Source organism: Panulirus ornatus, chromosome 46, assembly GCF_036320965.1.
Source record: "Panulirus ornatus isolate Po-2019 chromosome 46, ASM3632096v1, whole genome shotgun sequence".
NCBI classification, from domain to species: domain Eukaryota; kingdom Metazoa; phylum Arthropoda; class Malacostraca; order Decapoda; family Palinuridae; genus Panulirus; species Panulirus ornatus.
In genome coordinates, this window is record NC_092269.1 from 20,024,160 (window position 1) to 20,036,071 (window position 11,912).

General features: G+C 40.5%; 1 protein-coding gene across 1 annotated transcript in view; it reads right to left on the reverse strand.

Moving 5' to 3' along the window:
* Nucleotides 1–10,105, reverse strand: part of LOC139763327 (glutamate receptor ionotropic, kainate 4-like) — a 224,483-nt gene extending 214,378 nt beyond the window's left edge. Inside the window, exons 1-2 of the mRNA XM_071689348.1 lie at nt 9,986–10,105; nt 9,755–9,871 (exon numbers count right to left, since the gene is read on the reverse strand). Of these exons, the coding sequence (XP_071545449.1) occupies nt 9,755–9,871; nt 9,986–10,105 (237 nt within the window). The remainder of the gene's footprint in view (nt 1–9,754; nt 9,872–9,985) is intronic.
* Between the last annotated feature and the right edge of the window lie 1,807 nt (nt 10,106–11,912).

The following is an 11,912-nucleotide window of genomic DNA, read 5'->3' on the forward strand; positions in this document are numbered from 1 at the left end:
GTATATACTTACTCGATCGAGTAAGTAACGTAAGGGTAAGAGAGATGTGTGGAAATAAAAAGAGCGTGGTTGAGAGAGCAGAAGAGGGTGTTTTGAAATGGTTTGGGCACATGGAGAGAATGAGTGAGGAAAGATTGACCAAGAGGATATATGTGTCGGAGGTGGAGGGAACGAGGAGAAGTGGGAGACCAAATTGGAGGTGGAAAGATGGAGTGAAAAAGATTTTGTGTGATCAGGGCCTGAACATGCAGGAGGGTGAAAGGAGGGCAAGGAATAGAGTGAATTGGATCGATGTGGTATACCGGGGTTGACTTGCTGTCAGTGGATTGAATCAGGGCATGTGAAGCGTCTGGGGTAAACCATGGAAAGCTGTGTAGATATGCATATTTGCGTGTGTGGACGTATGTATATACATGTGTATGGGGGTGGGTTGGGCCATTTCTTTCGTCTGTTTCCTTGCGCTACCTCGTAAACGCGGGAGACAGCGACAAAGTAAAAAAAAAAAAGAAATATATATATATATATATATATATATATATATATATATATATATATGTATATATATATATATATATATATATATATATATATATATATATATATATATATATATATATATATATATATATATATATATATATATATATATATATATATATATATATATATATATCCCATTTTAGAAAGTTAAAAAAGTACAAAGTGGGGAGGATTTCTGGCCCCCTCGCAAACGCGGGAGACAGCGACAAAGCAAAAAAAAAAAAAAAAAGAAAAAAAAAAAATATATATATATATATATATATATATATATATATATATATATATGTATATATATATATATATATATATGTATATATATATATATATATATATATATATATATATATATATATATATATATATATATATATATATATATATATATATATATATATATATATATATATATATATATACATATATATATATATATATATATACATATATATATATATATATATATATATATATATATATATATATATATATATATATATATATATATATATATATATATATATATATATATATATATATATATATATATATATATATATATATATATATATAAAATATATGTATATGTATATATAGGAAAATATACTCACCTTTATACCCTTTGCTTTTGTTCCATGGCACTCTGCATGTATTTTGCCAATCCTAATTCACTTCACCATGAACCATACCTACAGTGAATATACTTAACAAACATTGAACATCACAATCACCCCCTTTTGAAATTGATTTCACTGAAATACCATTCAAACGTTCCCTCCTTGCGGGTTTTTATCTCACGCAAAGATTTCACCATCTCTTCTCTCTGAACCACACTATTTTTCCTTGTGTTCTCACGTCCCATACCACCCCGACCAAAACACCTTCCATCTGCCACTCTATCTACAAACATATTCAACAAGCCTCTAAATTACTCATTACATCTCATTTCATCACTATCTGCTATATCCTTCCCACTAGTTCCATTTCACCGATAATCTCCTTTGTTCTCTTGTCTTAAGCACGGTATCTATCTCTTTCCACATCTTTTTATTCACTCTCTCAAGTGAACTCTCATTTGCCCTCTTTTTCACCTCTTGCACATTTCTCTTGACCTAAGCCGCCGCTTTATTTTATGCATATTCCAGTCATCTGCACTCCTTCCTTGCAAGTATCTTCCAACTGCGTCTTTTCTCTTTAGGTAATAACTTTACTTCTTCATCCCACCACTCACTACCTTTCCCAAACTGACCACCTTCCACCCTTCTCATGCCACATGCATCTTCTGCGCAATCCATCGCTGCTTCCCTAAATGCATCCCATTGCTCACCCACTCCACTCTCGTGATTGCTATTCTTCAATCAATCTCTCCTCGTACTTCCTCACACAAATCTCCTTTCCAAGCTCACTTACTCTCACCACTCTCATCTCCCCAACATTCTTTCTTCTCTTTTGAAAACTTCTGCAAATCTTCAGCTTTGCCTCCAGAAGAAAGTGATCAGACATCCCCCCAGCTGCCCCTCTCTCTTTTGCATGCCTATCAATTAACACGTAATCCAATTATGCCCTCTGGCCATATCTCCTACTAACGTAAGTACACTTTTGTGTCTCACTCTTCAACCACGTATTTCCAATCACCAGTCTTTTTTTAGCGCAAAAACCCACAAACTATCACCATTTCCATTTACAAGACTAAACACCCAATGTACACCAATCATACCCTCCACTTCCACATTTCTAACCTTCGCATTTAAATTACCAATCACTGAAACCCGGTCTCGTGCATCAAAGCTGCTAACACACTCACTCAGCTGCTCCCAAATCACTTGCCTCTCATGATCTTTCTTCTCATGACCAGGTGCATAAGCACCAATAATCACTCATCTTTCTCCATCCACTTTCAGTTTTACCCACATTAATCTAGAATTTACTTTCTTACATTCTATCACATACTCCTACAACTCCTGCTTCAGGATTAGTGCTACTCCTTCCTTAGCTCTTGTCCTTTCACCAACCCCTGACTTTACTACAGAGCCCTTCCATAGCCACTTTTCCACTTTACCAATGAGCATTGTTTCACTCAGAGCCAAAACATCCAGGTTTCTTTCCTCGAACAACCTACCTATCTCTCTTTTCTTCTCATCTTGATTTCATCCACACACTTTCAGACACCCCAGTCTGAACCTTCGAGGAGGATAGTACTCCACTCTTGACTCCCTCTTCTCTTTCCCCTTTTACAAATTGAAATGCAAGGAGGGGAGGGTTTCTAGCCATCCGCTCCCGTTCCCGGGGAATACATGGGGATAAAGGTGGGTGTTCAAACTGCAGAGGCATGAGTTTCTTGAATATTCTTGGGAAATTATATGTGAGAGTAATGATTGAGAGCGTAAAGGCAGGTACAGAGCATCAAACTGGGGAAGAGCAGTCTTGTTTCAGAAGTGGTAGAGGATGTGTGGTTTAGGTGTTTGCTTTGAAGAATGTATGTGAGAAATACTCAGAAAAACTGATGGACTTGTATGTGGCATTAATGGGTCGGGAGAAGGCATATGATAGGGTTGATAGAGATGCTTTGTGGAAGGTCGTAAGAGTATATGGTTTGGGAGGCAATTTTCTGGAAACAGTGAAAAGTTTTTATCGAGGATGTAGGGCATGTGTACAAGTAGGAAGAGAGGAAATTGATTGGTTCCCAGTGAATGCCGGTCTGCGGCAGGAGTGCGTGATGTCTCCATGGCTGTCTAATTTATCTATGGATGGGGTTGTTAGGGAGGTGAAAGCAAGAGTTTAGAGAGTGGGGTAAGTATGCAATCTGTTGGGAATGAGCGGACATACGAATTGAGTCACTTGTTGCTCACCGATGATACAGCTCTAGTGGATGATTTCAGTTGGAAACTGCAGAAGTTGGCGATTGACTTTGAAAAAGCGTGTGAAAGGAGAAAGTTGAGAGGAAATATGTGTGTGTGTGTGTGTGTGTCCGTGTGTGTGTGTGTGGTGACTTATGTTTCATACTCACTTGGAAACCTTGTCAGGGAAGAGCGGGAGGCGGCTCGTGAGGGTTAGGCCCCTCTGGGGTGTCCAAGTGGCAACCCGCAATGCCTGATATCCCTGGGGAGTGTATGGGAGGCAGACGTACACACTACACCTTGAGGGAGGGAAGGAAATACTGATGTTTAACATACAATAATTTTGTTTTAACGCAACTTCTGCTGTCGTATTCATCAATTGATAATCATCAAAGTATCAGAAAAGTTAATTCTTACTTGAGTGGCACTAGTGCCTTGTTCACGATGGCCAACATGGCGTTCGTGATGGAGAGGGTCTCGTGAAGGTCCTGCAGCAGCTCGAGTGGCAGGCGGGTGAGGACGAGGAGCCTGGTGGACCACACCAGGAGGCGGCCCTTCAGGGACCACTGGGCGAAGGCGGCGAGGAAGACTGGGTCGTCGCTCACTACCACCACCGTCACGCACCATGACAACTGACGAAGCTGGTGACGTCAGTAAGGCAGACGTAAATGTCAGAGTGATCAACCCGAATTAGTAGTAAGAGTAATGGGAGGATATATGTAGAGAGATATGTAAGTAAATACTTACCTCAATAATCAAGTGCAGAAGACCTACCCTCCCCTGCAGATGTTTAAGTGTGAAGTCCTTGCTCTGGTGGTAGCATGATCATGACATGTTAACGTGCCTGGAGAGTAGTATGAAAGTGACGTATCCACATCAAGAGTAGTGTTAGTAATAAAACTGCATCACATGTCATGGGCAGAGGACGTAACGAAAATGAAGTGATAAGAGAATGTAGTTGACCTACCTTTCCCGACTGCAGGATGAGAGAGAGAGAGAGAGAGAGAGAGAGAGAGAGAGAGAGAGAGAGAGAGAGAGAGAGAGAGAGAGAGAGAGAGAGAGAGAGAGAGAGAGAGAGAGAGAGAGAGAGAGAAAGAGAGAGAGACAGCAATAACGTTAGGATGATTTACCCACATTTGAAGTAACAAGCATCCCACCCTTGCATCATCAGTCATGTTAATGGCCAGTTGTCTCATCACTTGACCTCACCACTGGAGACAACTTGACCCATCCATACATGTGACTCATACTGGAATACGTAATTATGAGAACACAACTTTTCATGTTGGAATCAACTTTGTTTAATCAGAGGACTGTATGACATGTATGTGCTTAAATCTGTATATAGCGCCTTGATAATCAGTGGGCAATCATGATGACTATATTCATAATGATCATGATGATAATCTTTGGCACGTAATACTTATATTAGTAATAATAATAATGATAATAATAATAATAATAATAATAATAATAATAATAATAATAATAATAATAATAATAATAATAATAATAATGATGATAATAATAATAATAATAATGATAATAATAATAATAATAATGATAATAATAATAATAATAATAATAATAATAATAATAATAATAATAATAATAATAATAATAATAATAATAATAATAATGACAATAGCAATAATGATAATAATAATAATAATATCTATCTATTTATTTATTTTCCTTTGTTGCTGTCTCCTGCGTTAGCGAGGTAGAGCAAGGAAACTGACGAAAGAATGGCCCAACCCACCAACATACACATGTATATACATACACGTCAGCACACGCAAATATACGAACCTATACATCTCAACGTATACATATATATACACACAAAGACATATACATATATACACATGTACATAATTCATACTATCTGCCTTTATTCATTCCCATCACCACCTCGCCACACATGAAATAACAACCCCCTCCTCCCCTCATGTGTGCGAGGTAGCTCCAGGAAAAGACAACAAAGGCCCCATTCGTTCACACTCAGTTTCTAGCTGTCATGTAATAATGCACCGAAACCACAGCTCCCTTTCTACATCCAGGCCCCACATAACTTTTCATAGTGTACCCCGGACGCTCTACATGCCCTGGTTCAATCCATTGACAGCACGTCGACCCCGGTATACCAAATCGTTCCAATTCACTCTATTCCTTGCACGCCTTTCACCCTCCTACATGTTCAGGCCCCGATCACTCAAAATCTTTTTCACTCCATCCTTCCACCTCCAATTTGGTCTCCCACTTCTCGTTCACTCCACCTCCGACACATATATCCTCTTTGTCAATCTTTCCCCACTCATTCTCTCCATGTGACCAAACCACTTCAAAACACCCTCTTCTGTTCTCTCAACCACACCCTTTTTATTTCCACACATCTTTCTTACCCTATTACTACTTACTCGATCAAACCACCTCACACCACATATTATCCTCAAACATTTCCAGCGCATCCACCCTCCTGCGCACAACTCTATCCATAGCCCACGCCTTGCAACCGTACAACATTGTTGGAAACATTATTCCTTCAAACATTCCTATTTTTGCTTTCCGAGGTAATGTTTTCGAGTTCCACACATTCTTCAAGGCTCCCAGAATTCTCGCCCCCTCCCCCAAACTATGATTCACTTCCGCTTCCATGGTTCCATCCGTTGCCAAAATCAACTCCCAGATATCTAAAACACTTCACTTCCTCCAGCTTTTCTCCATTCAAACTTACCTCCCGACTGACTTGACCCTCAACCCTACTGTACCTAATAAAGTTGCTCTTATTCACATTTATTCTCAACTTTCTTCTTTCGCACACTTTACCAAACTCAGTCACCAGCTTCTGCAGTTTCTCACATGAAACAGCCACCAGCGCTGTATCATCAGCGAACAATAACTGACTCACTTCCCAAGCTCTCTCATCGACAACAGACTGCGTACTTGCCCCTCTTTCCAAAACTTCTGGATTCACCTCCCTAACAACCCCATCCATAAACAAATTAAACAACCATGAAGAAATCACACACCCCTGCCGCAAACCCACATTCAATGAGAACCAATCACTTTCCTCTCTTCCTACACGTACACATGCCTTACATCCTCGATAAAAACTTTTCACTGCTTCTAACAACTTGCCTCCCACACCATATACTCTTAACACTTTCCACAGAGCATCTCTTCAAACTCTATCATATGCCTTCTCCAGATCCATAAATGCTACATACAAATCCATTTGCTTTTCTAGGTATTTCTCACATACATTCTTCAAAGCAAACACGTAATCCACACATCCTCTACCACTTCTGAAACCACACTGCTCTTCCCCAGTCTGATGCTCTGTATATGCCTTCACCCTTTCAATCAATACCCTCCCATATAATTTACCCCTAAATTATAATAATGATAATAATATTATATAAATATATTATAATAATAATAATGATAATGATATTGATTTTTTTTTTTCTTTTTTTTTTTTGTACTTTGTCGCTGTCTCCCGCGTTTGCGAGGTAGCGCAAGGAAAAAGACGAAAGAAATGGCCCAACCCCCCCCATACACATGTACATACACACGTCCACACACGCAAATATACATATCTACACAGCTTTCCTTGGTTTACCCCGGACGCTTCACATGCCCCGACTCAGTCCACTGACAGCACGTCAACCCCTGTATACCACATCGCTCCAATTCACTCTATTCCCTGCCCTCCTTTCACCCTCCTGCATGTTCAGGCCCCGATCACACAAAATCCTTTTCACTCCATCTTTCCACCTCCAATTTGGTCTCCCTCTTCTCCTCGTTCCCTCCACCTCCGACACATATATCCTCTTGGTCAATCTTTCCTCACTCATTCTCTCCATGTGCCCAAACCATTTCAAAACACCCTCTTCTGCTCTCTCAACCACGCTCTTTTTATTTCCACACATCTCTCTTACCCTTACGTTACTTACTCGATCAAACCACCTCACACCACACATTGTCCTCAAACATCTCATTTCCAGCACATCCATCCTCCTGCGCACAACTCTATCCATAGCCCACGCCTCGCAACCATACAACATTGTTGGAACTACTATTCCTTCAAACATACCCATTTTTGCTTTCCGGGATAATGTTCTCGACTTCCACACATTTTTCAAGGCTCCCAAAATTTTCACCCCCTCCCCCACCCTATGATCCACTTCCGCTTCCATGGTTCCATCCGCTGACAGATCCACTCCCAGATATCTAAAACACTTCACTTCCTCCAGTTTTTCTCCATTCAAACTCACCTCCCAATTGACTTGACCCTCAACCCTACTGTACCTAATAACCTTGCTCTTATTCACATTTACTCCTAACTTTCTTCTTTCACACACTTTACCAAACTCCGTCACCAGCTTCTGCAGTTTCTCACATGAATCCGCCAACAGCGCTGTATCATCAGCGAACAACAACTTACTTCCCAAGCTCTCTCATCCCCAACAGACTTCATACTTGCCCCTCTTTCCAAGACTCTTGCATTTACCTCCCTAACAACCCCATCCATAAACAAATTAAACAACCATGGAGACATCACACACCCCTGCCGCAAACCTACATTCACTGAGAACCAATCACTTTCCTCTCTTCCTACACGTACACATGCCTTACATCCTCGATAAAAACTTTTCACTGCTTCTAACAACTTGCCTCCCACACCATATATTCTTAATACCTTCCACAGAGCATCTCTATCAACTCTATCATATGCCTTCTCCAGATCCATAAATGCTACATACAAATCCATTTGCTTTTCTAAGTATTTCTCACATACATTCTTCAAAGCAAACACCTGATCCACACATCCTCTACCACTTCTGAAACCACACTGCTCTTCCCCAATCTGATGCTCTGTACATGCCTTCACCCTCTCAATCAATACCCTCCCATATAATTTACCAGGAATACTCAACAAACTTATACCTCTGTAATTTGAGCACTCACTCTTATCCCCTTTGCCTTTGTACAATGGCACTATGCAAGCATTCCGCCAATCCTCAGGCACCTCACCATGAGTCATACATACATTAAATAACCTTACCAACCAGTCAACAATACAGTCACCCCCTTTTTTAATAAATTCCACTGCAATACCATCCAAACCTGCTGCCTTGCCGGCTTTCATCTTCCGCAAAGCTTTTACTACCTCTTCTCTGTTTACCAAATCATTTTCCCTAACCCTCTCACTTTGCACACCACCTCGACCCAAACACCCTATATCTGCCACTCTGTCATCAGACACATTCAACAAACATTCAAAATACTCATTCCATCTCCTTCTCACTTCACCACTACTTGTTATCACCTCCCCATTTACGCCCTTCACTGAAGTTCCCATTTGCTCCCTTGTCTTACGCACCCTATTTACCTCCTTCCAGAACATCTTTTTATTCTCCCTAAAATTTACTGATAGTCTCTCACCCCAACTCTCTTTTGCCCTTTTTTTCACCTCTTGCACCTTTCTCTTGACCTCCTGTCTCTTTCTTTTATACTTCTCCCACTCAATTGCATTTTTTCCCTGCAAAAATCGTCCAAATGCCTCTCTCTTCTCTTTCACTGATACTCTTACTTCTTCATCCCACCACTCACTACCCTTTCTAAACAGCCCACCTCCCACTCTTCTCATGCCACAAGCATCTTTTGCGAATGAGCACATCAGCAGTGTTATGGCAAACTTGTTTTACTGAATCACTCACGTCACTAAAGCGTCACTAAAGCCATGAGTGAATGAGTAAATCAGGAATAATTTGACGGACCAACCTGCCTCATTTACAACGTGAAAGCAATCTATTTACATCACTAGTTATGTTCAATGGATTTACCGAACTTACAAGTAATGACGGAGTGATTCAACGTTTTCATTAATTACTAACACATTAGGGTCTCCAGGACCCTTGACTGGTAGCTCTCGCAAAGGGCCAAAAGGTAATTCATTTGTACGCCAAAAACTCAGTCGATTACAGGCGCTGACCAGCTGACCCTTGATGTGTGGACCGGAACTTACACTGAAAAGATGCTCACACACCCTCGGAGAATGACGAAATGACATTTATCGGTAGAATTACTACTCGTCTCTTATATTTCTCTCCTCATACTTCTCATATTACTTAGCACAACCATTCTGTTCGCCAGTAACACATTTTCCCGATAAAGAATCACTTAAGCTATCAGAATTTCACTTCTGTTAAGGAAAGAAATTAATTATTTGCGACTGTGTATATGATTAGTCATCGCGTGTTTGCTACTTTCCTATGCGTATGTGAATAAAGAGGATAGACTGTACTGTATTATTAGAGTATAAATGTAAGGACAGGACTTTTGGACTGAGTAGCAGCCTATGAGTCACATACCCGCCGGGCATCGCTTACTACCCTCGAGAGCTGCGCCTGAGTCATATTAGCGTCCTGGCCGCGAGCTGCCACCTCAAGTATCCCAACACCCCATGTGGCTCGTACTGTACTCGTCACCTGTTGTACATGTAATACATGATAGTAAAAAAACAGTTAAACTGAGTCTTGTAAAGTAATGCAAAATAAGTAGGTATTTCAGTACTCGACTTCTTCGCAGCTGTTCATACTTACCTGGAAGACAGTAGAGGCTGAGGTGCTGCCGTCCAAGAGGAGGATGACAGAACAATGAGACTGTGACACTCTTAGAAGTATACTGTCTATTGCCTTTTCAGATGCTGCTAGTGTTTCCATATTTCCTGTCAAAGGTATACATATATTCCTTGCCTTTCGATCATGCAATCTAAAAACAAGTTTAAGTTTGGCATATACAGAAAAAACTACCAATGTATGCTCATATATACATTATTACTCATCTCAACATGAGAGATTTAAATCATCATCATTTCAATCTATGTTCCTTAGTGCATTACGTGTTTGTGGGTTTGGATGATATTACAGTGGAATTCATTGAACAAGGGGGTGACTATACTGTTGAATAGTTAGTTGGTAAGGTTATTTAATGTATGTATGACTCATGGTGAGGTGCCTGAGGATTGGCGAAATGCTTGCATAGTGTTAATGTACAAAGGCAAAGAAGATAAGAGTTAGTGCTCAAATTACAGAGGTATAAATTTGTTGAGTATTCCTGGGAAATTATATGGGAGAGTGTTGATTGAGAGGGTGAAGGCATGTACAGAGCTTCAGATTGGGGAAGAGCAGTGTGGTTTCAGAAGTGGTAGGCGAAATGTGGATCAGGTGTTTGCTTTGAAGAATGTATGTGAGAAATACTTAGAAAAGTAAATGGATTTGTATGTGGCATGTATGGATCTGGAGAAGGCATATGATAGAGTTAATAGAGATGCTCTGTGGAAGGTTTTGAAAATATATGGTGTGGGAGGTAAGTTGTTTGAAGGGGTGAAAAGTTTTTATCGAGGATGTAAGGCATGTATACATGTAGGAAGAGAGGAAAGTTATTGGTTCTCATTGAATGCTTGTTTGCGGCAGGGATTCGTGATGTCTCATTGGTTGTTTAATTTGTTATGGTTGGGGTTGTTAGTTAGGTAAATGCAAGAGTTTTGAGAAGAGGGGCAAGTATGCAGTCTGTTGTGGATGAGAGAGCTTGGGAAGTGAGTCAGTTGTTGTTCGCTGATGATACAGGGATGGTGGCTGATTCGTGTGAGAAACTGCAGAAGCTGGTGACTGAGTTTGGTAAAGTATGTGAAAGAAGAAAGCTGAGAGTAAATGTGAATAAGAGCAACAGTAGGGTTGAGGGACAAGTCAATTGGGAGGTACGTTTAAACGGAGAAAAACTGGGGGAAGTGAAGTGTTTTAGATGTCTGGGAGTGTATTTAACAGCGCATGGAACCAGGGAAGCGCGGGAGAATGATAGGGTGGGGGAGGGGGCGAAAGTTCTGGGAGCGTTAACAAATGTGTGGAAGTCGAGAACGTTATCTTGGAAAGCAAAAATGTGTATGTTTGAAAGAATAGTGGTTCCAACAATGTTATATGGTTGCGAAGCATGGTCCATAGAGTTGTGCGGAGGAGGATGGATATGGTGGAGATGAGGTGTTTGAGGACAATATGCTGTATGAGGTGGTTTGATCGAGTAAGTAATGAATGGTAAGAGAGATGTGTTGTAATAAAAAGAATGTGGTTGAGAGAACAGAAGAGGGCATCTTGAAATGGTTTGGTCACATGAAGAGAATGAGTGAGGAAAGATTGACCAAGACGTTATATGTGGTGCAGAGGTGGATGAAACGAGATGTGGTAGACTAAATTGGGGGTGGAAAGAGGAGTGGAAAAAGATTTTGAGTGATAAGGGGGCCTGGAACATGAAGGAGGATGAAAACCGTGCAAGGCATAAAGTGACTTGGAGCGTTCGTGGTTATACCGGGTCACTGCTGTCAATGGATTGAACCAGGCATGTGAAGCGTGTGGGGTAACCATGGATAAGTTTTTTGTGGGTCCTGATGGTGGAAAGGGAACTGTGGTTTCGTGCATTAAAACAAGACAGGGTAGAGAATGATGTGAACCAATATGGCCCTTTTGTCTTTTTCCT